The sequence below is a fragment of the Carcharhinus amblyrhynchos genome, chromosome 6, assembly GCF_965287045.1.
Source record: "Carcharhinus amblyrhynchos chromosome 6, sCarAmb.v2.hapA, whole genome shotgun sequence".
NCBI classification, from domain to species: Eukaryota; Metazoa; Chordata; class Chondrichthyes; order Carcharhiniformes; family Carcharhinidae; genus Carcharhinus; species Carcharhinus amblyrhynchos.
Window position 1 is genome coordinate 73,279,041 of NC_137329.1, and position 25,687 is coordinate 73,304,727.

The 25,687-nt window shown below is 43.6% G+C and overlaps 1 protein-coding gene across 4 annotated transcripts in view; it reads left to right on the forward strand.

Annotated features, from left to right (window-relative positions):
* Positions 1-25,687, forward strand: part of LOC145344002 (UPF0606 protein KIAA1549-like) — a 267,713-nt gene that overhangs the window by 174,841 nt on the left and 67,185 nt on the right. For all 4 annotated transcript variants that reach the window (XM_080190645.1, XM_080190648.1, XM_080190646.1 and 1 more), the window contains 2 exons: positions 4,783-4,960; positions 13,046-13,230. In XM_080190645.1, the coding sequence (XP_080046771.1) occupies positions 4,783-4,960; positions 13,046-13,230 (363 nt within the window). The remainder of the gene's footprint in view (positions 1-4,782; positions 4,961-13,045; positions 13,231-25,687) is intronic.

Genomic DNA, 25,687 nt, shown 5'->3' on the forward strand with positions numbered 1-25,687 from the left:
AGGATCCTAAGGTTTGCCAAATCTGCAAGATTATAATAGTGCATTGTTAGCGTAAGAGTTAAAATAAGATTTTTGAACCATAGAACAAGAATTATTCTATGCACAGCATGCAGGAAGTTGCCATGTTCCGCTGCCACTTTGGAATCTCCCTAAACTGCTCAATCTTGCTTCTGACAAATTCTTCAAGTCCAATCTAATGAATCTCCTCTGGATTGCCTTCAAAGCAATTAAATCCCTCCTCAAATAAAGGGACCAAAATTGCGCACAATGTGCTGGGTGTGGTCTCACTAATGTTTTATCCAGTTGCAACAGTTCCCTACTTCTTTACTTGATTCCTTTAGCAACAAGTGCCAAAATTCAATTTGCCTTGCTCAGTACCAGTATGCCAGTTTTTAGTGATTCATGCACAAGAACACCCAGATTCCTCTGTACTGAAGCACTCTGAAGTTTCTCTCCATTTGGAGGCAGTAACAGAGCCTACATTTTGGCTAATTATTGTGAATTAGCACTAATTTGCAGTCAGAGGCCTGAATATGAAGGGGTCTGAGGCACCATGGGGAGCTTGGTGTTACTGTAAGGCTGTTGAAAAAGTTAGTCCATAAGGGGGTCTGTATGGCTCCAAAGCAGCTTGATGGTATTTTCTGGTTGTCGAAAAGAAGAGATTGCTGAGTGAGCAAGTTGAGAGCGGAGGAAGAGTGGGAAGAAAGTCTGCCAAATGAGCGAATGAGTGTGGATGGGGTGGGGGAACAGATTTGGGAAGACAGGCTGCTGAGTGAGTGGGAAAATTTGTGTGTAAAGTACTTTAAAAATACAGATTTTCATAGTTATATGATTTTTTTATATATGTGAACTTCAGTCATTGGTTACAGTATTTACCATGATGTTTTGCTGCCTTGTTACTGTTTTGTTTTCTGCTGGCGAGTGGGGTCATGTTAATTTTCAAGCTGCTTTAAATATATTCATTTATGGGATATGAGCATCACTGGCAAGGCCAGCATTTGTTGCCCATCTCTAATTGCCCTTGAGGAGGTGGTGGTGAATTAAAATGAGATCACTTGGAAAATAGTTTGTGAAGCACTGCCATAGTCCTTCACTTCGCTTTGTGTGTACATAATTCAGCTGGGTCATGTTCTGTTAGTATGGACTTCATCCTTTATCACATGCACTCAGTTGCATGAGATCAGTTTGGTGATTTGATACAAATGCATTGGTCCACAGTTTGGATGGTAAACAAAAGGAAAACTAGTATTTCTACCCACTTGAAATCTAATAATTCCACCTATTCGAAGCATTTACATTTGCTACTGATCATAAAATGCGCTAGAAAGAATATCGCATTTTCATATCTTTTTGTCTTAAACAATTGATGTTTAGACTTTTCTGTGTTAAGCCACACTCATTTTCTTGTACAAAACAAGAAGAATCAGAAGCAGGGACAAGAGTGTCTGACAATGAAGAAAAGCACTTCATTTTTCCTGAGTGATACAGGGTTGCTCGATCTCTCTGTTTAGTTGCGGAGATCGTTTGACATTTCTCCCTTGCAGGCTGGGTGTGAGAATGACTTAATGGAAGAAACATCACTGATCACTGTGAGCAGATGAACACCTTTTGTTTCTGATGCAGTGAAATCAGGGCAATCATTCTGTGGCATCCCAGTCAAACTCTCCTTTGTGAGCCTGATAATCAAGCCATGAGATTATTTTCTCCAGCTTGGGGGCCTATTCATGCCAGTGTCTGATTGTTCCTGGCCTCTGCACATGCACAGTGGCCCCAGTCTGTTAGCCTGCAGTTTACTGGCCAGCTTGGGAACCCTCACACTGCTGCCCCTCCACACCCACCCACACCCTCTATGGCCTGATTACCATTCCCAGGCCACTCTCTCTCCCCAGCAGTGACTATACATCCTCGCCCCAGCAGAACCCCCACCTCCCCAGAGGAGGCAGACTCCCAGCCCAGCCTGATTGCTGGCCTCCTTCCAGCCCTAGCCAATCCTGTTTGCAGAGTGACAGCAGGACCCACCCCAACTCAATTGATCGCCCCCTTGGCACTGCCCCATACCTGGTGGGCAGTGCTGAGGCTGGCACTGCCAGGGTGCCCATGCCCAGGGGAACCAAGCCCCAGCTGCCCAACCATCTGGGGTCCCAATTCACCTCACCGCCCCCCCCCCCCCCCCACCCCATTCACTCAAGCGGGATCTTCTTCTAGTTCCCCGAAAGTGGAAGCTACTCTAAACCCCACCGGAATGAAATTGCACTGGCAGGGTGGGAGATGCTGGTTTCCTGCATGGTCTCGACTACACCAGATTTCCAGGGTGGGAGATGCATGTGCATTGGGAACGCATGTGCGAATCGGCGCGCACGTGAAACTCCTGGCCTGACCCACCAAAAATTAGCTGGTTGGAATGGGAGAATCGCCCCTGTGGCTCTTGAGTATATTTTAAAAACTGCTACAACAGATCCTGCACAAAAACATGACTCAAATACATTTTCGAAGGTACAGTATCATCACACAATTGTCTCTTTAATTCAGAACCCTTTGCCCTGTCTTCCTTGACTTCTCCTGAACATTACCTTGATCTCTGTCCTCTAGTTGTCTTAAGGCATTCTTTCTGTCCCATATTCCTGGTTTTCTGGACTGTATCATGTTCCTTAGAAAGCCTGCATCTTTGCAACTTCCTTGCCCTGTCCAGCTTACATAAGAACATAAGAAATAGGAGCAGGAGTAGGCCATCTGGCCCTTCGAGCCTGCCCCGCCATTCAATAAGATCATGGCTGATCTGTTGTGGCTCAGTTCCACATTCCCGCCCTCTCCCCATAACCCTTAATCCCCTCTCTTATCAAAAACCCATCAACCCGCGTCTTAAAAATATTTAGCGAGGTAGCCTCCACCACTTCAACGGGCAGAGAATTCCAGAGATTCACCACCCTTTGAGTGAAGAAATTCTTCCTCAACTCCGTTCTAAACCGCCCCCCCTTTATCTTGAGGCTGTGCCCCCTAGTCCTACTGTCCTTTCTGCGCGGGAAGAGTCTCTCCACCTCTATCCTATCCATCTCATTCATCATCTTATACGTCTCAATGAGATCTCCCCTCATTTGTTCACTCCCAGTGCCTGTCTCCAACTGCAATGTATCCAGCTGGAACTTAGAAGCTTTTCTACCTTACAAGAGCTTCCAGTTTCTAAGCAACATCTATATGGCTTATGCCTTTTTATTTTTCACACGATAACCCTCTTTAAGCACATTAGAATCACATCGGATGCACTGAATGATGGTATCTTCCAGGAGGCCAAGGAGAAGAAATAGAAAATGAAATAACAAGAGGCTGGAGCAGGCGTAAGGAACAATCGCTCAGCCCTGTGCTAGGTCAGATCCACCTGTCATCTGCGTCCACAGCATGAACTACTCCCAGGGAATTGATTTAGCTTCTAAGTGATAGTTATTTTGAGTGAGGTACATGAGAGTCCCCAGGGAGAAGGGAGCTTAGACAGCAGCAAATAAATGGAACTGTTCCTCTCCGCCTCTCTCTTGAAACTCTCCAAGAATTAAAACATACGAGCTGTAGCATGAAGATTGTCTTTCCTATACAGAACAGTAGTCGAAATATATAAAACAAAACCTGAAAGGTATACTGTAGCCTGCCTAGATAGCAAGTATTGAATTTTTCCCCCAAATGTGACCTTACTGTCACCATGTAAATATTGTATAATGTAAAAAAGCAAAGTCGCAATAGTCCCAGATGACCATAGGCTGCTGTCCTCTTTGAGGGCTCAGAGCTGATGGGTGGTAATTTACCTGGAGTATCACGACTCCTCAGGCAAGGAACAAGGTTGAGAAGGGTGGGTTTCAGCCAGTGCGGAAACTAAAGTCGTGCTGTTGGGTTTGCTCTGCATCATGAATGAGCTGTCCAACCAACTGAGGTAAACTGGCAAGATATGTCAATGAGGCAGTCACAAATCAGTGTAATAGAACATAGAACACTACAGCACAAACAGGCCTTTCGGCCCACAAGTTGCGCCTGTCTGCGTAATCTTATAAATAACCAAAGGGATATTTTACTGTCAAATTAACAATTAACAATGCTGTTAAATTAAAATTTGTACTGTTTTTTTTAATAGTTGAAGTGGGATCACTTATGGGATGTACACAAATTTAATGTATCATTGCTGCTGTTTTATATATGCAGAATGGGTCATAATGGCAGCGGGGGTGGGGGGTGGTGGCGGCGGTGGCAGCATCATTTTACTCAGCTTTCTGTGATTGCTGGTGCAGCTTGAAAGTGGAGGGGGGAGTCATGCATGATGAAGGGTAGTGTTAAAGGCAAGGGAGGAATAAGGAAAGCTGAAATCAGAGAAGCACTTGGGCCTATGATTTCTCTCACTAAAATACTCCCACAGCATTCTCTCACTGCCCCAGATTCTATCCCAGACGTTCCATCATCACTCCCCCACCACTGCCCCCCAACCTGTACATTGTATTGCCTATCAATTCCTCAATCTAAATGTAGTGACAGGTGTTGCTCCTTGTGTCAAATGTACTGTCATTCCCCACCTCACCAAGTGTATTGGCAGGCCATTCATTCATCCCTCCATGGGTAGTATTGCTGGGTTCCTCCTTTTAGATGCTTAGTGCCCCCCCCCCCCCCGCCACCCCCCGATACTCAGTTAATTCCTGTCAGTCCAAGTTAGCATGCTAATATCAACCAGTGCTTTGCTTGGTTTTGGTAACACGTGTTTGAAATCCTGACTTCTTATACAGCCTTCAAGCAATAGCTGTTTCTTTACAGGTCGTAAATATCACCAAGGTTAATGGTGATGGGAACCCAACTGAGCTAATTTACTTTGTGGAGAAGCAGAACGGGGAACGCCTTGATGCAAACGAAGCTGCTAACCTTATCAATAAGGTGGACATACAAAGAGCAGCAATTGTTCTAGGCTATCGTATACAGGGTGCACTGGCACAACGTAAGTATACTTTGACTTCCTCTTATAAATGCTTGATGGATAGGGCACTGTGTGTGTAGAAGATGAATGAATTGACAGCACTGATCAAGGCTAATTATTCCTATGCACAGTTCAGTTAGTACCTCATGCAGCTAAAATTCAAAACCCCCAGGCTTCTTGCTCAATCGATAAGGAACTAAGTCATGCAGACTAGATTTGACCCTTCGTTCATTGAGTTAGTTGAGCTCATTTGGAAACATGGTAAAATTCTACTGGTGGCCTGAGAATACCTCAGTTGGGGAGAGAAGGATATGCCAAATTTCACTGTTATTCTTAGTGAGTCTTTTTTTGTGATGGAGAGTCAAAACTGTAGCAAAGAAGGTCATGCCAGCTCTGTCGAGTAACCCACTCAGTCCCATTTCCCTGCTCTATCTCTGGAGCAATGCATTACTTGTGACTTAATCAGAGCTTTTATAAAGGTTCAACAAAATTGCCCTGCTTTTGCACTCAAAGCTTTATTTATGAAACCCAAGATCATGAATCCTTTGTTAATTAATTTTTCTATGTCCTGCCACCTGCAAAGATCCATGCACATGACTCCCATTCCTCTGTGTGCCTTTGCACTGTGTCATTAAGCCTGCATTTCCTCTCCCTATCCCGTCTCCTCAAATGCATCACCTCACAATTCTCTGAATATGTAAGAGCCGGGTGAGGTAGTTAGCAGATTGATATTGTGGCTCATGCATCAATAATGGAAAGCTACCAGACGGCCCCAAAAGAGCTGCATGCTGGTAAGGAACTTATCTTTTAATGGAAAACAGGAAAATATCTGTGGTGAGGCATTGGGATGTAAAGAAAAGTAAAAGGAAAATTGGCTGGAACAGAATGTTGTTCAATCAGAAAGTAAATATCTTGAGACTCTTTTTAGTATTCAAGTAATGCCTTAACTGTGTTAGGAGTTGTGGGTTTTACACAAAAACAAGCGAATGTGTTTGCATGCAAACTAATAACAATAGATTTATTTTAGGACCCCTTTTTAGATATAGAGTACAAACTGAAAGTAAAACAGCAGCCTCCGCAACACACTAATGACATTACGAACAAATCATGTGAGCAGCTCTCAAAGCAATCTCCCTCTTCTGTGGTCATGACGACAAATTACTGCAATATTATACATAGAATCAGTATCAATCAGACCCCTGTGTGGAGTCTGCACATTCTTCCCGTGTCTGCGTGGATTTCCTCCAATGGCTCCAGTTTCCTCCCACGGTCTGAAAGATGTGCTGGTTAGGTGCATTGGCCATGTTAAATTCTCCCTCAGCGTATCGGAACAGGTGCCAGAGTGTGGCGATGAGGGGATTTTCACAATAGCTTCATTGCAGTGTTGATGTAAGCCTACTTGTGACACTAATAAATAAACTTGAATAGTCTGGGCGCTCTACTATGCATCATTAATCATTACACACAGTTAATAAAAATAGTCAACCAGGAGGATGCTTATTCCTCTTTGGTTGTGTACAATGTTCTGAAATTTGGTTGTCCTTGACCCTTAGAGTATGATTTGGAACTTCAGCAGACTTGGAACTAATTCTATATCATTCTCACGTGGCATAGTAGCGAAGGCACAATCATCAGACAACTCAGATTCAACTAAGTCTTCCATAGATGTAGTGACAACACTAGGGACTAAAGAAGTTGATACTTCAGGAGATGATTCAGAAAAATCATTTTGAGATGACAAGTGTTGTCAGCATGGTGTCATCAAAGTAGTTAATCGTCATTTTGAACTGTCAGAAATTGGACTTCTTTATGCCAGACAATGGCTGGTACCCATCTCAGCATAATTACAAACCAGCACTCAATCTTCTTGTTGAAATTAGCATTGTTTTACCATCACTTCTCATCTAGCAAATTGAGATAGTTGTTGACGCTCCACTATCTCTGAAGTTTCTAGAGGTAATAACAAATCAAGTATAGTTCTCAACTTCGCACGCGACACAAACAGAAATGTTAGTAAATCTCAGCAGGCCTGACAACATCTATGGAGAGAGAATAGAGCCAACGTTTCAAGCCTGGGTGACCTTTTGACACAGCTGAAGATCTCAGCTTTCTCTTTCATAGTAATGCAGATAAATCTCTTTGGTGCAGAAAGAGGCCATTTGATCCATTAAGCCAGCACCAACAACAATCCGACCCATCAGAGAAAATTCCTAGAATCAGAGTTCAAACTGAAGATAAAACAGCAGCCTCTGAAGCACCCTAATGACATCATCAAATCATATGATCAGCTCTTAAGGCAATCTGCAACCCCTTAAATATATAAAATTTATTCCAGTGGTATGAGTATCACTGCATCTGCTAACATTTACTTTCCATCCCTAGTTGTTCTTGAGAATGTTATGGTAGCAGTCCATGTGTTTTAGGGGCACATGGAAGTGCTATTAGGAAGGGAATTCCAGGATTTTAATGCAGCAACAATGAAGGAATAGAGATATAGTTCCAAGTCAGGATGGTGTTTGACTTGGAAGGAAACTTGGAGGTGATGTTTTTCTCACATCTGCAGTCCTTGTCCTTTAGGTGGCAGAGATTGTGGGTTTGGAAAGAGTCTTGGTGAGATGCTGCAGTGCATCATGTTGATTGTACACACTGTTGCCATTGTATAACATTGTAGAGGGAGTAAATGAATAAGGTGTTGGGTGGGGTTCTAATCAAGGCAGGCTGCTTTGTTCTGAATGGTGCCCAGCTTCTTGAATCTTGTTTGAGCTAAATTCATTTGGGCACGTGGAGAGTATTCCATCACGCTGCTGACTTGTGCCATGTAGATTTTTTTCAAGTTTGATGATGACACCACTGTAATGGGTCAGATCTCAATCAATAACAAGACAGAATACAGAAATGAGATCGAGAATCTGGTGAACTGGTGCAGCAACAATAACCTCACCCTCGATGACAATAAAATGAGGGGGATTGTCATCGAGTTCAGGAAGCATAAAGGAAAATGTGCCCCAGTCTACGTCAACAGGGACAAAGTAGAAAGGGTTGAAAGCTTCAAGTTTCTGTGTCCAGATCACCAACAAGCTGACCATGCAGATGCATGGGATTGAGGGTGATTTAGCAGTTTGGATCAGGAATTGGCTAGCTGATAGAAGACAGAGGGTGGTGGTTGATGGGAAATATTCAACCTGGAGTTCAGTTACAAGTGGTGTACCTCAAGGATCTGTTTTGGGGCCACTGCTGTTTGTCATTTTTATAAATGACCTAGATGAGGGTATAGAAGGATGGAATAGTAAATTTGCTGATGGCACCAAAGTTGGAGGAGTTGTGGACTGTGAGGATGGATGTTACAGTTTGCAGAGGGACATAGATAAGCTGCAGAGCTGGGCCGAGAGGTGGCAGATGGAAAAGTGTGAGGCGATTCACTTTGGTAAGAGTAACAGGAGTACAGGATATAGGGCTATTGGAAGGACTCTTAGTAGTGTTGACAAGCAGAGAGATCTCGGTGTACATGTGCATAGCTCCCTGAAAGTTGGCACCCAGGTTGATAAGGTTGTTAAGAAGGCGTACGGTGTGTTAACTTTTATTGGTAGAGAGATTGAATTTCGGAGCCTTGAGGTCATGTTACAACTGTACAAAACTCTGGTGCGGCCGCACTTGGAGTATTGCGTACAGTTCTGGTCGCCGCATTATAAGAAAGATGTGGAGGCATTGGAAAGGGTGCAGAGGAGGTTTACCAGGATGTTGCCTGGTATGGTGGGAAGGTCTTATGAGGAAAGGCTGAGGGACTTGAGGTTATTTTCATTGGAGAGAAGAAGGTTACGAGGTGACCTGATTGAGGCATACAAGATGATCAAAAGATTGGATAGGGTGGACAGTGAGAGCCTTTTACCTCGGATGGTGATGGCTAACACAAGGGGACATAGCTTTAAATTAAGGGGTGGTAATTATAGGACGGATGTCAGAGGTAGGTTCTTTACTCAGAGGGTAGTAAGTTCATGGAATGCCCTGCCTGCAGCAGTTGTGGACTTGCCAACTTTAAGGGCATTCAAATGGTCAGCGGATAGGCATAGGGATAACATTGGAATAGTTTAGGTTAGAGGGTCATTAGATTGGTTCCACTGGTCGGCGCAATATCGAGGGCCGAAGGGCCTGTACTGCGCTGTTATGTCCTATGGTTCCCCCATGCCGACATTATTGTTAAGAAAGCCTACCAACACCTCCTACTTTCTCAGAAGACCAAGGAAATTTTGCATGTCAGCTACAACTCCAACCAACTTTAACAGGTGTACCATAGAAAGCATTCTTTCTGGTTGTATTACAGCTTGGTATGGCTCCTGCTCTACCCAAGGCCGCAGGGGACTACAAAAGATTGTGAATGTATGTAGTCCAATCCATTAAGCAAACCAGCCTCCTACCTATTGACACTGTCTACACTTCCCACTGCTTCAGTAAAGCAGCCAGCATAATTAAGGTCCCCACACACACCGGGCATTCTCTTTTCCTCCTCCCTTTGGGAAAATGATACAAAAGTCTGAGGTCACGTACCAACCAACTCAAGAACAGCTTCTTCCCTGCTGCTGTCAATTATTGCTTACCCTACTAGGGAACAAGCAATTCTGGATTTGGTGATGTGTAATGAGGCAGACTTGATTAGGGAACTTAAGGTGAAGGAACCCTCAGTGACCACAATATGATAGAATTTGCCCTGCAGTTTGAGGGGGACAAGCTGGAGACAGTTGTAATGGTATTACAATTAAATAAAAGTAACTACAAAGACATAAGGGAGGAGCTGACCAGAATTGATTGGAAAGGGAGCTTAGCAGGGAGGACAGTGGAACAGCAATGGCAGGGGTTTTGAGAGTTATTCGGGAGGCACAACTGAAGTTCATCCCAAGGCGGAGAAAACATGCTAAGGGGAGGACGAGTCATCCATGGCTGACAAGGGAAGTCAAGGACAGCATAAAAGCAAAAGAAAAAGCGTGCAAAGTGGCAAGGATTAGTGGGAATCCAGAGGATTGGGAAGCTTTTAAAAGCGAGCAGAGAAGATAAAATATGAGTGTAAGCTAGCTAGTGATATAAAAGAAGATAGGAAGAGCTTTTTCAGTATATAAAAGATAAGAGAGGCAAAATAGCCATTGGATCACTGGAAAATAAGGCTGGAGAAGTAATAGGAAACAAAGCAATGGCAGAGGAACTGAATAGTTACTTTGCATCAGTCTTCATGGTGGAAGACACCAGTGGGATGCCAGAGCTCCAAGAGAGTCAGGAGGCATAGGTGAGTATAGTAGCCATCACCAAGGAGAGGGTTCTGGGAAAACTGAAAGATCTGAAGTTGGATAAATCACCTGAGCCGGATTGATTATACCCCAGGGTTCTTAAAGAGATAGCTGAGGAAATTGTGGAGGCATTGATAGTTTTCTTTCAGGAATCACCTGGAGGTAGGGCGAGTACTAGAGGACTGGAAAATAGCGAAAGTAATACTGCTGTTTAAGAAAGGAGGGAGGCAGCAGACGGGAAATTATAGTTGATTAGCCTGACTTCAATCATTGGCAAGATTTTAAAGTCCGTTGTCAAAGATGAGATTACAGAGTACTTGGAAGTGCATGATAACGTAGGACTGAGTCAGCACGACTTCGTCAAGAGGAGGTTTTAAAAAAAAGGGTGGTGGCATGGACAAGTTGGGCCGAAGGGCCTGTTAGAGTTCTTTGAGGAGATAACAAGGAAGCTAGATAAAGGAGAACCAGTGGATGTGATTTATTTAGATTTCAAGAAGGTGTCTGACAAGCTGCCGCATAGGAAGACTATTAAATAAGTTAAGTGCCCATGTTGTTAAGGGTAAGATCCAGGCACAGATAGAGGATTGGCTGACCAGTTGAAGGCAGAGTGTGGGGATAAAGAGATCTTTTTCAGGATGGCAGCCAGTGATTAGTGGTGTGCCTCAGGGGTCAGTGCTGGGACTACAACTTTTAATGATATACATTAACGATTTGGAGGAAAGAACTAAAGGCACTATTGCTAAGTTTGCAAATGATACAAAGATATGTAGAGGGACAGGTAGTATTGAGGAAGCAGGGGGTCTGCAGAAGGACTTGGACAGGATAGGTGAGTGGGCAAATAAGTGGCAGATGGAATACAGTGTGGAAAAATGTGAGGTTATGCACTTTGGAAAAAGGAATGGAGGCATAGACTATTTTCTAACTGGGAAAATGCTTAGGAAATCAGAAACACAAAGGGACTTGGGAGTCATTGTTGAAGACTCTCTTAAGGTTAACGTGCAGGTTCAGTCAACAGTTAGGAAGGCAAGTGCAAAGTTGGCATTCATGTCGAAACGGCTAGGATACAAGAGCAGGGATGGACTCTTGAGGCTGGTCAGACCCTATTTGGAGTATTTCGAGCAGTTTTGAGTCCCATATCTAAGAAAGGAAGTTCTGGCCCTGGAAAGGGTCCAGAGGAGGTTCACAAGAATGATCCCTGGAATGAAGAACTTTGTTGTGTGAGGAATGGTTGAGGACTCTGTGTCTGTATTCGTTGGAGTTTAGAACGATGAGGGGGGGATCTTATTGAAACTTATAGGATACTGCGAGACCTGGATAAAGTGGACGTGGAGAGGACGTTTCCATTAGTAGGAAAAACTAGAACCAGAGGGCATGACCTCACGCTAAAGGGACAATCCTTTAAAACAAAGATGAGGAGGAATTTCTTCAGCCAGCAAGTGTTGAATCTGTGGAACTCTTTGACGCAGAAGGCTGTAGAGGCCAGGTCATTGAGTGTCTTCAAGGCAGCGATTGATAGGTTCTTGATTAATAAGGAGATCAGAGGTTATGAGGAAAAGACAGGAGAATGGGGATGAGAAAAATATCAGTCATGATTGTTTGGCAGAGCAGACTTGATGGCCTAATTCTGTCCCAATGTTTTATGATCTTATGGTCTACCCCGATTGTTATTAGAAGGCTCAAAACCACCGTCACTTTCAGTCACTGTGATCTTAATGGTGATGTGTAGCAGGAGTAACAATAGGAATTCCAGGATATTAATCCAGCCACAGTGACGGGAAGGCTGTATGTTCAGATCAGGTGGTGTATGATTTTGATGTGTCCTTGGAGAAAGAAGGGATGAATAGAAACAATGGGACTGTTATAAAGTGTAAAATGTCAGTAAAAAGTTTATTGAGCTTATTTAACTCCTGTTCCTTGAAGCTGTGCATTGCAAGTTAAAAGCCTTAGAGTGAAGATTGATTAACTCAGCTCTGATGTTGTTTTAGTTCATGAAATGAGCATTACTAACAAGGCCAGCATTCATTGTCCATCCCTAATTGACTTCAAAGAAGGTGGTGAGAAATGTGATGGTGTGACTTGGAGGGAATTTGCATGTGGCAATGTTCCCACACCTACAGCTCTTGTTCTATTAAGTAGTAGAGATCATAGGCTTGGAAAGACATCTGTCGAAGGAACTATTACTACAAATTCCAGAACAGGTTAAATTGTGATGCAAGTCCAAGTCCAAACTTGAAACTAAAAATGGGTGATTCCTAACCTTAAGTGGCACTCTATGCTGGGTACCTGTCCTTCCATAAACCTATGCACCAAGTTCTCTCACATCACTGAACTTAATTGTCATGTGTTACATTCTCGCACTGTCTTTTTTTGCCAGAGACCCAAACTATGTCAGTATTAAGCTGTATTCTGCCCATCTCTATATCCAACCCCAGACGCTGGACACTCAGGTCTGAAATGCGCACCCATTCCCATACGCACACAGATTGAGACATCAACCTGTTCTACCAGTTATACATACCAAAATTTGGGAAAGGAGAAAAAAGGCCACTCTTAATTCATCCATCCAGTAACGCCCTACAGAATTCAGCTGTTCCTTTGTAGTAGTAAAGGGATTGATAGTGCTTTCACTAGATAAGAGTAAGCATGTTATAATTTTAGCTGTGTCATCTTTATTATGTAATTCACATACTTTCTAAAGATGGATATTTGTGGAATAGAGGAGATGCCTTGAAACTTGAGGCAGTATTTTCAGCCCTTGACAGTGATAACTGACATCCTTAGATATAATTTTAAAAAACACTCATACTATGATTTTTTTGTGACTTCTTTTTAGCGGTGGAGATCATTGCCACCTCTTCCCCGACAGATGAGAACAAGAACCTGTGGATCATCATGGCAGTGATGGTGCCAGTAATTGTGGTGGTTGTCATCATCACAATCCTGTACTGGAAGTTCTGCCGAACAGATAAGCTGGAGTTTCAACCAGATACCATGAGCAATATTCAACAACGGCAAAAAGTAAGAAACGTTGGAGTTGTTGAGCTTTTCTAATTGAGAATTTCACAATCAAATTTTTAAAAAATCAAATGAAGAGACAAGGCCAATAATGCAGGGCACCAGCAAGTAAGGAGGTAGTGATTAGGTGACTAATATTTTTGTTTTTTTAAGGATAAGGAAAGTTTAAAGGGAATAAGTAATTCTACAGTTCTAGTTCTGATGAGTAATAAAATTAGGTAAGAGTTGATGTAGCAGTTTAAACAGTAAGAAAGGAGAGCGATGAACTCGCATTGGAATCTAGAACAAGAGAAAGAACTTCAAAAGCTGGCCATTTTCCCATTGTGGCTCAGCCAAACAGGCAACAAAACAGCGTTTCAATGAATTTTGGGGGCGGCATATTGGAACAATGGTTAGCACTGCTGCGTCATGGCGCCAGGAACTCAGGTTTGATTCCTGGCTTGAGTCACAGAGTCTGCCCGTGTTCTCCCTGTGTCTGCATGGGTTTCCTCTGGGTGCTCCAGTTTTCCCCCTCAGTTCAAAAGATGTGCTGGTTAAGTGCATTGGCCATGCTAAATTCTCCCTCAGTGTACTCGAACAGGCACGGGAGTGTGATGACTAGGGTATTTTCACAGTAACTTCATTGCAGTGTTAATATAAGCCTACTTGTGGCAAAAAAAATAAGCCTAATCATAATAGGCTTAAATGGAGGCAAGAGTAGGGGACTGTTAGGCAATGAGCTTCCTTGTATGCTGCACAGAAGTGAGAAACAACTCCAAAACATTTTGTCCTATCAAGTGATGCAGTGATATTCAGGGCCCTCAAAAGATTCGGCTGATTAATCATTTCAAATATAGATATCCCATGTTATATTGGTGAAGAATGTTGAATTTTGTGATTTGTGCAGTGGAAGAGAGGGAAACAAAGAAGAATAAAAACAATAGGAAGTAAAGTGCAGTGTTTCTTATATAGCCAGTTGATTTGACCACATTTCCAAAGGGTGTGCTTCCTTAGCCTTAGCTTCAACTATCACATACAGAGCCTAAATGTTCAAAAGGAAAACGCATTCCTCGCTTACAGTGGCAGTGTGTCCTGTTACCTGTCAACTCTTCAGTAATCAATAATGCAAAGGATCTTCTGTGAAAGAACTTGAGAGCTTATACCAATTTCCAATTAAATTGTACAATGAGTCAGTCAGAGCGGTTTAAAGGAGAGAAGTTCTACCTACTTGTGAGAAGGTATTGGACTGAGAAGTAATTTTGCAAATTTGAGCTATTAGAGTGGGTTGAATAATGGATCGAAATGTTATAGTTTAGGATTATTTTGTTTGTATCTGACCAGCATGGAATCCATCACAATATATGAATCAAGCTACAGAGAAATTCCCATAATTGCTTTTTCATTTGTCTGAAATTGTTTGCATGCGTTCTAACCATTGTGGGTGTATCCTATTCTAAGCCTAGAGGGCTTAAATACAAGTCGGTGAGAGAGCAGACTTGGAAATCTTGAGGGTGCGCAGAGATGTTACCGGAATTGTAACGAGCTAAAACGGTGCACAGCTTTGGTAAGCTTTCTGCTGCTTCTTCAGCTACCACCCGTCCATGATTCTGCCTGTCCTTCAATGTACCCAGTCAAGAAACCTGCCCAGGCGTTGGATTGCTAAGAATTGGCTGAGTTTCCATAATTCACCATCTTGGAGCCATCATTGAATATAACTGACTAATTGATATCCAAAGTTCTTATTCTACTGGATGAATTTTAGTGATTACATTCTGAACATTGAATATATTCCCACCTTTTGAATCTGGATGTCCATCTGATTGGTGAGGTTGCTAGTTTGTGGTCTCAGGAATATAAATCTGATAAACTGGCAAGCTGCCATAGAGTATTTCATTTTCCAGGAAGTTGTATTATCTGTCAGTCTTTTCCACAGCTGCTCTACTAAAAGTGCTGGCTAGTTTTTGCTTTAATTTGGTTGGTTAATCATCAATTTCACATCCAAATGGCCATTTTTCATGGGTGAGCATTGACTGTTGTGGGAAGTTTCAACCCATTTCTGGCCCTCTTTTCACCTGTTGTTTGCAATCATATCTTCCTTCAGGGCATTGCAAGGAGGTCAGGAGTACTTTGCTGAAACGCTAAAAATTATTTTCTTGTACGCTCAGCTCAATTGCTGAAGTCAGTCATTAAACTGAAATCTGCTGACCCTCCCAAACCAAAAATGGAACCTGTGGCCTTCCCATGTGATTTAATACATAATAAGAGGAATTTTCCCATCTTGCCTGCCATGGAAATCATAGTGGGTGGGACAGAAATTTCAGCATAACATTTAAAGGTCTGTTGACCTGAGGCAGGAATTTCTGGTCTTGGGGCGCAAGCAACTGGAAAATCCTGCTCAATACTTCCAGCAATTAAGCCATCTGGGCAACTCCTTTTCTGAACTCTGAACTGTGAATATCTTTATATGACAATTACATTCAATTCTAATTGTTTGTGATATTTTTACTTCAGTTTCCTTCATAAAATCTAACAAATCCTTTTAAAGTAAAGGATGTGCAACACAGTTTTAAAATGGTTTGAAACAACTTGAGTGCAAATGGGATTTAGGGGAGTTTTGCACATGGCCACATACCCCAAGCACACACCCCCATAATCTTGATAGAGCAATGGTACAATTTTGTATGCAATGTTTGATGCTCTAAAACAGCCACTTCGGTCATTTGGCAAAAACTTTGACCCACTGTGAGCATGGGCATTGTTTGCAAGAAGTGGAACATGAGAGTGAGAGACAGTGGTGGTTATTGTGTAACCATGCCAATGGAAATCAAATGCTAAGAAATGAAAGGTAACTGTTGAATTGCTTCTAGCTGTAGAGGGTGAACACAGGATGTACCTGTATTTTTGGGAATATGTCCTGATGCCCTCGGCTTTGATGTTGGCTGTAAATGTATCAACTCCAGGAGGGCATGTGTTGTCTGAGAGTGGGTGTTGGCCCTTAGTATTTTGGATAATATCATTGACAGGCCTGTGCTGAATGCACCTTTTCTGAGAAGCTTTCTGAAATAAAAGAAATCAATTATGCCTGTTCCCATGGTTCTCCAGTACTGAGGAATGCAGTGCTTGTGTCCCTAATGGTGGCCCTGCACTGACATTGGACCAGTGATCTATTCTGCATGTCAGAACAGATAAATGTTATTCTTCACAAACCTGCCTGACAACATCAAGATTGGAAAGTAAGTAAGTAATAAAGTACAAAGTGATTGAGGCCACAATGCAGATAGTAAGAGACACATTTATAATAAATTTCTTTAAAAATGTTCAACATGTAAAACTAGTAAACAAGAATATATTATCCTACAATCAATGACAGCTTTCATTTGAACTAACCCCATTCTGTCAAAAGAAATACATGAGCAGAGGCTGCATCACACTCATTTATATTAATGATTCTTGTGCTGCCGCTGTGAACTTCAAAGTCACATTTCAGGGAAATTGATTTAAGTTGGTCATTAATGCTGATTCATTTCTCTAGTCTCTTGGAGGAAAATCCATAAGGCCAAATCTCTCTCTTCAAGGGTTTCGCAGACTTGTGCACAACTGTGCTGCTAGTAATACTAACTCTTGGAAGGCAGATGGAAGCATTATTTGGGCAGTTTAAATTCCAGCGGGGCTCTATGCTGACTCCTGAAGAAATGAAATGAACTTCAGGAGGAGGTTTTCCATGATGCATCACTGGGCATAGTTCGGCTCACATTTCTTCTCATTGATCCCTATTTCTTATGCCATCTCCATCAGGCAAAGATTTTGATCCAAAAATCTCTCATTTCATGTCCTGTTTTGTATTGGATGGTTGACAAACATTTATCCATATCCATTTTTAACATTTCATAAGAATCATAAAAACTAGGAGGAGGAGTAGCTCTGCCACTTAATACAGTCATGGCTGATTTAATCTCAGCTTCAACTCCACTTACTTGCTTGTTCACCATAGCCTTTCAAACCTTTACTAATTAACAATACAACCACCTCTTCCTTAAATATACTCAATGTCCCAGCATGCACGATGCTCTGGGGTAGTGAATCTCACAGACTCGTGACCCTTTGACAGAAGTAATTTTACCTCATTTCTGTTTTAAATCTGCCCTCTCTTACCCTAAAACTATGATCCTTTGTTCTAGACTACCCTACTGAAGGAAATATCCTCTCCGTATCTATTCTGTCAATCCCCTTATCATTTTTTACACCTCAATTAGATCTTCTCTCGTACTCAGGATTATTGGCTTAAACTGCCCAATGTCTCTCCATACAACCCCTCATCTCTGGAATCAATTTTGTGATCCTCCTCTGAACCACCTCCAATGCAACTACATTCCTCTTCAAATAGGGGGCCAAAATTATGCACACGAATTCAAAGTGCAATCTCACTAATGCATTGTACAGTTAGCAACACTTCATTACTTCTATATTCCATTTCTTTAGCAATAAATGTCAAGATTTAATTTTGCCTTCCTTATTACCTGCTGTACCTGCATACTAGCTTTTTGCGATTTTCTGCACAAGGATATCCAGACCCCTCTGCACTAGAGCAGTCTGAAGTTTCTGTCCATTTAGATAATTTGCTTTTGTATTTTTCCAACCAAAATGGGTAACCTCACACTTATCCATGTTAAACTCCATTTGTCAATTTTTTTCCCCATTTACTTAACCTATCCATATTCATTGGTAAATTTCTTATTTCATTATTGCAACTTCACTTCCACAACCTCCCTAGGCCAATTACTTCGCGTTTGCCATGTTCTTCTTTTGAGAATTTGTTTCTTAAATTCATTTTAATCCAGCAGTTAATTCATTCATCTTGTGTTCAAATCTTTCACCCTTTAATATTGAAAATAATTCTTTGAGCCTTTTTGACTATCTTTAATACTTCATTTAAGATCGTCTCTTAAAGTTCCCTTCCTAATAATGTAAAAGTCTCTATCTTCAAAGTTTAACTGGCTAATCCCATTTACCAAATTATTGATACAGTTTTATAGTCACCCAAAATGATGCCTCCCCTGTCCCCAATTTACCGTGTTGCAGTGTAGAAAACAGCACAATGCCAGACGGTCAAGATCCATGCTGCCTTCACTCTTGGCTCCTTTTTTAATCTGTGTTTCTGCAAATATAGAATGGCCTGCTGGCCAACTTGATTGTATTTTGGCCTCTTGTCACCCCTTTGTGTGTTTGTATATAATGAATAACAAGCCTGTTGAAAAGTTTTAACCATAGAACCCTACAGTGCAGAAAGAGGCCCTTCGGCCCATTGAGTCTGCACCGACCACAATCCCACCCAGGCCCTACCTCCATATCCCAACACATTTACCTACCAATCCCTCTAACCTACGCATCTCAGGACACTAAGGAGCAATTTTAGCATGGCCAATCAACCTGACCCACACATCTTTGGACTGTGGGAGAAAACTGGAGCACTCGGAGGAAACCCATGCAGACATGAGGAGAATGTGCAAACTCCACACAGACAGTGACCCGAGCTGGGAATCGAACCCAGGTCCTAGAGCTGTGAAGCAGCAGTGCTAACCACTGTGCTACCACGCTGCCCCAAAGTTTTGCCTTTTGAAACATGCTAAATTATATGAACTCTCTTCTATTGGTATAGAGAATTGAATGTTCATCGTGGAACAAAACTAAAATGGCCCATCGAGTCTGCACTGACCACAATCCCATCCAGGCCATATCCCTGTAACCCTACATGATTTAGCATGGCCAATCAACCTAACCCACACATCTTTGGGCTGTGGGAGGAAACTGGAGCACCTGGAGAAAACTCACACTGACATTAGGAAAATGTGCAAAATCACAAAGGCAGTCTGAGGCTGGAATTAAATGCAGGTCCCTGGCGCTGAGGCAGCAGTACTAACCACCATGCAACCGTGTTGTTACAGACACTTGCCATTTCCATTGAACATGCTTGCTGACTCATGAGCTCAATCGAACTGTTCAGTCCTCACAGTTTGCCATTAAGCTTAGCATTAGGTCACAGATCAGTAGCTTAATATCTTGGCTGGGTACATCATCCAGCGTATCCCACAGTTGGCAGAATTAATGTTTCACCTCCTCAGGTCTGGCTTTGTTGGTAGATAAATTTGCACAGCAGTGACTTTGACGTGCCTTGTGTGGAATCTGGCGGTGAGGATTTGCTGGTGTACTGGCTGTCACCCACTAAAGCTCAAACTTGATCCCATCATACATACATTCTCCGGTGTCATCCTTACTTTGGTATAGCAATTACTTTGGAGCAGGAGTAGGCTATTCAGCCCTTTGAATCTGCTCTATCACGCAGTAAGATCCATACTGATCTGCTGGTGTTCTCAACTCTGCTATCCTCTCTGTCCCCTGTGATCATTGACTCTCTTGTTATAGAAATATAAGACTTAGGAGGTACTTGCTGTTTTATTTTAGTGCTGATGGGTTTTTACAGAGTGTGGGTTCTATCTTCATGTCCAACCCTTTTTAACCTGGCTTGGGACTGACTTCAGCAAAGTTGCCAGCCCTGGGACTGGCTTTGGCAGAGTTCTGCAGTAAATAACACTGTTTTACTTTGGGTATCTGGGTCTCTTTCCTTAAAGTAGGGGAGGCTAGGAATCTATCTGTATTTACAGAGTATGCCCTGGAGTGCGTTGCTTATTGCAGGTGATCCTGAAGAGTGCGCAGTTATCGATAATATTTCAGTAACTGAAGAGGGATCCCCAGGAGTTTGCCAATTGTAAATGGCGTCCAGGAGAGTCCCATATTCAATGGGGACACCTGGATTGTGCCCCTAATTATGGGGGCTCCCCAGGAACGTCCTCCCTAATGGCAGGCATTCCCCTACACTATTGTCCCAAATGACAGGCGGCCACTATTGACATCAGATTCAGTATCATTTAGGACAAAGCGGGTTATTGATTGACATCTCATCCAACACCTTAAACATTCACTCTTTCCTCCTCCACCACCACATACACTTTATTTACTAAGTTTTATGTTTCTTCAGTAAATAGCTGATTTCTTAATTTAACAAAAAGGAACAAATGATAAAGGATGAACAGATAGAGCCAAAACTTAAATTATTTATGTTATATAGAGATCAGTGGCTCAAGCAAATCTGTACCATGAGCTGTACACCAGAGGGGAAAATCATGGCTAAGGGCTATTTTCTTTCAGTGTTGAGATAGATTTAATTTTACCTCCTCATTTATATGGGGGATCTAACAGTCTGCACTTGGACATACTGAACTCATCAGAAGAATATTGAAGCATTTAAAATTACCTGAAAATATTCCCCCGTGGACAATTCAGCCCAATTTCATAAGACCATAAGAGCAGAATTGGGCCACTTGGCCCATCGAGTCTGCTCCACCATTCAATCATAGCTGACTTGTTTTCTCATACCCATTCTCCAGCCTTTTCCCATAACCTCTGACCCCCTTATTAATCAAGAACCTATCTATCGCTTGTCTTAAAGACATTCAATGACCTGGCCTCCACAGCCTTCTGCAGCAGGGAGTTCCACAGGTTCACCACTTTCTGGCTGAAGAAATCCCTCCTCATCTCTGTTTTAAAGGACTGTCCCTTTAGCCTCTGGTTCTAGTTTTTCCTACCAGTGAAATAATGCTCTCCGCGCTCACTCTATCCAGGCCTCGCAGTATCCTATAAGTTTCAATAAGATTCTCCCTCATCCTTCTAAATCCAACGAGTACAGACCCAGAGTCCTCTACCATTCCTTATACGACAAGCTCTTCATTCCAGGGATCATTCTTGTGAACCTCCTCTTGACCCTTTCCAAGACCAGCACATTCTTCCTTAGATATAGGACCCAAAACTGCTCACAATACTCCAAATGGGTCTGACCAGAGCCTTCTAAGCCTCAGAAGTACATCCCTGTTCTCGCCCTCTCGACATGACGCTAACATTGCATTTGCCTTTCTAACTGCGGACAGAACCTGCACGTTAACCTTAAAAGAGTCTTGAACAATGACTCCCAAGTCCCTTTTTGTTTCTGATTTCCTAAGCATTTTCCCATTTAGAAAATAGTCTGTGCCTCCATTCCTCTTTCCGAAGTGCAGAACTTCGCATTTTCCCTTATTGTCTTCCATTTGCCACTTCTTTGCTCACTCACCTAACCTGTCCAAGTCCTTCCGCAGCCCTCCTGCTTCCTCAATACTACCTGTCCCTCTACATCTTTGTATCGTCTGTAAACTTAGCAACAGTGCCTTCAGTTCCTTCCTCCAAATTGTTGACATAAATTGTAAAAACAAAGAACAACCCAGCACGGGAAACAGGCCCTTCGGCCCAACGAGCCCGTGCCGCCGCATCCTCCTACACCTACCCTGCCCTGCGTGTATGCGAGTGGAACCCCTAACTTAGCCAGATTCAGGGGAGAATAGTGTCAATTTGGTATTCCAATCAGCCCAAGAGCACATCTTTGGGGTGTGGGAGGAAACCGGAGCGCCCGGAGGAAACCCACGCAACCACAGGGAGAATGCGCAAACTCCCACAGACACAGGCCCAAATCCATGTATCTGCACAGCTAGCAATGCTAGTCACTGAGCTGTTGCGGCGCCTGTCTACCGGTCCAGGATCAAGCACACACACCGACACGAAGTACTAGGCCACTCCCGGAACCTCCAGGAGCAGCCCACGCACAACCCACCGTGTGCATGCCCCTCGTTTGACAACAAGGTGGACCGCCACCTGCGGAATAAAAAGACAAAAACGTTAACCTGTAAGTCTGCATTTCCGGTGTTTCCCGAGGCTCTGACCCTATTTAATACCCCCTACTATAACCCACCATCCTTGTTTCGCTCATGTGTCTATCTAAGTAAACATTAAACAAGTCCAACGTGCCTGCCTCCACCACCCTACTCAGTAGCGTGTTCCATACCCCCACAACCCTCTGCGTGAAGAATCTTCCTCTCGCATCCAAATTATACTTCTCCCCCCTCACCCTTAGATCATGACCTCTCGTAATTGTACCCAATCTAGGGAGCAGCCTATCACTATTGACTCTATCTATTCCCTTCAGTATCTTATATACCTCTATCATGTCTCCCCTTAATCTCCGTCTTTCCAAGGAGAAAAGTCCCAGTTTCTCCAACCTTTCCTCGTAACTCAGTCCTTCCATGCCAGGCAACATCCTGGTAAACCTCCCCTGCACCCTCTCCAGAGTCTCCACGTCCTTCCGGTAGTAAGGTGACCAGAACTGGACGCAGTACTCCAAATGCGGTCTAACCAACGTTCTGTACAACTGAAGCATTAGACGGCAGCTCCTATACTCTATACCCCTTCCTATAAAGGCTAGCATTCCATAAGCTTTCCTCACAACTTTCTCCACTTGTGTCGCAACCTTCATAAACTTGTGAACCTGCACTCCCAGGTCCCTCTGTATTTCTATACTCCTAATCGGTCTACCTTTTATCACGTAGCTCCTCTTTGCATTATTCCTTCCAAAATGCATCACCTCGCATTTGTCAGGATTAAATTGCATCTGCCACCTATCTGCCCAATGTACCAACCTATCTATATCCTGCTGTATCACCTGACTTTCCACCTCAGTATCCGCCAATCCTGCCATCTTGGTGTGATCAGCAAACTTGCTGATCACACCACGTACACTCTCTTCCAAGTCGTTTATGTATACTACAAAGAGGAGAGGTCCCAGTACTGAGCCCTGCGGCACACCACTGGTCACTGGCCTCCAGCCCGAAAAGGTCCCCTCAACAACTACCCTCTGTCTCCTATTGCCCAGATGTGGGTATGCCGGCGTTGGACTGGCGTAAACACAGTAAAAAGTCTGACAACACCAGGTTTTAGTCCAACCTATTTATTTGATAATATTCTCACTAGCTTTCGAGGGGACAGCCTCTTCGTCAGGTGAATGGAGAGTTCTGGCCTCAGACAGAGCATATAAAGCACAGACAGTTTAATCAGTAATCTCTAAACTGTCTGTGCTTTATATGCTCTGTCTGAGGCCAGAACTCTCCATTCACCTGACAAAGAGGCTGTCCCCTCGAAAGCTAGTGAGAATATTATCAAATAAATAGGTTGGACTAAAACCTGGTGTTGTCAGACTTTTTACTCCTATTGCCCAGCCAGTTCTCAATCCACCTAGCTACCTGCCCTTGTATCCCATGCGCCTTAACCTTTTCTACCAGCCTACCATGAGGGACTTTGTCAAACGCCTTACTGAAATCCATATAGATGACATCAACAGCTCGCCCATCATCAACTGTTTTTGTCACCTCCTCAAAGAATTCTACCAGATTCGTAAGGCAAGACCTCCCCCTAACAAAGCCATGTTGTGTATCCCTAATCAGATCGCAACACTCCAAATGCTCATACATCCCACCCCTAAGTATTTTTTCCATTAATTTTCCTACCACCGATGTCAAACTCACTGGTCTATAATTTCCAGGGTTATCCCTACTACCTTTTTTAAACAGCGGTACAACATTAGCTACCCTCCTGTCTTCTGGGACCTCACCAGTGTCCAAAGAAGAGACAAAGATTTGCGTCAGAGGCCCAGCAATTTCATCTTTCACCTCCCTAAGCAGCCTGGGATAAATACCATCAGGCCCCGGAGCTTTATCCATCTTTACACTACCTAAAAGCCTTAGCACTTCCTCCCTCGTAATGGATATTTCCTGCCACTGATCTACAGCTCCCTCCAAGACACCGCATGACACCGAACCCCTCTCCTTCGTGAATACCGACGCAAAGTATTCATTCAGGATCTCCCCCATTCCCTCCGACTCAATACATAACTCCCCTCCTTTGTCCCTAAGAGGACCAATTTTCCCTCTAACCACTCTCTCGCTCCTAATATAGGAATAAAATGCCTTTGGATTCTCCTTAATCCTATCAGCCAAGGCCATTTCATGCCCTCTCTTCGCCCTTCTAACTCCCCTTTTTAGCTCCCTCCTACTCTCTCTATATTCCTCCAGCGCACTCTCCGTACCCAGTTGTTTCGACCTAACATACGCCTCCCTCTTCTTCCTGACCAAGTCTTCGATACCCCCTGTAATCCACGGCTCTCTAATCCCACCTTTCCCATCCTTCCGCCTAACCGGAACATGCCTTTCCTGCAACATTTTCAATTTGCCCTTAAAAGCCTCCCACTTGCCAACTGTGGACTTGCCAGCTAACAGTCCCTCCCAATCAGTGTTCTTCAGCTCCCTCCTAATCTGGTTATAGCGCGCCTTCCCCCAGTTCAGCACCCTCCCCTTCGGACGGCACTCATCTCTTTCCATTTTTACCCTAAAGTAGACAGACTTGTGGTCACTGTTAGCCACGTGTTCGCCTACCTCAACCTCAACCACCTGCCCCGGCTCATTACCCAACACTAAATCCAGTATAGCCCCTTCCCTAGTCGGGCTAGTTACGTACTGCTCTAGGGACCCTTCCAAAACACATTTTACAAACTCCTCTCCCTCTGTACCCCCAGCTCTAGGCCCCCTCCAATCCACTCCAGGAAGATTAAAATCACCCACTACAACCACCTTATTCTTTCTGCACCTCCAAAATGCCTCTGCAAATGCCTTCCTCCACTGACCTCGGGCTGTTGGGTGGCCTATAGTATACCCCTAGCATCGTAATCTTTCCCTTCTTATTCCTCAACTCCACCCACAGCGACTCAATCCCTAACTCCTCCATATTGTCCTCCCTCTGCACTACTGTGATGTTCTCCTTTACTAACAGTGCCAGCCCTCCACCTCTCTTTAACCCTCCTCTGTCACACCTAAAACACTTGTACCCAGGAACATTCAGCTGCCAGTCTTGCCCTTTACGTAACCACGTCTCCGTTACTGCCACCACATCTAACTCCCTCACAAACATCAAGGCCCTAAGCTCATCCGTTTTTCCTGTCACGCTCCTCGCATTGAAACAGACACAGTTCAACCCACCAGTGTCCCTCGGAACCTCCTCCCTGATAATTTTCCTGTCACCCAACTCTCTCCCGGCCCCAGTGTCTAATGAGCTATCAGCCACATCCCCCCCCCCCCCCCCCCCCCATTAGTTTAAACCATTCCTAAACACACCAACTAACCTCCCTGCTAAGACACTAGTCCCCCTCCCATTCAAATTCTCCCCACCCCTCCTATACAGTTGTCCTTCTCTCATAAATACCTCCCAGTGGTCTACAAGAGTAAAGCCCTCTACCCTACACCAATCCCTCAACCATGCATTCAGCTGCATGATCTCGTTATTCCTAGCCCTGCTGGTACTAGGCAGCAACCCAGAGAATGCCACCCTGGAGGTCCTGCTCCTCAGTTTGGACCCCAACTCCCTAAATTGCCTACGTACATCTACCCTATTCCTCCTTCCTACGTCCCTCTCCCCTACGTGTGTTATTACCTCTGCCTGGGTCCCCTCCCCTTTCAAAATTCCCTCTACCCTTTCCGTTACGTCCTGTACCCCTGCTCCAGGGAGGCAGACCACCATC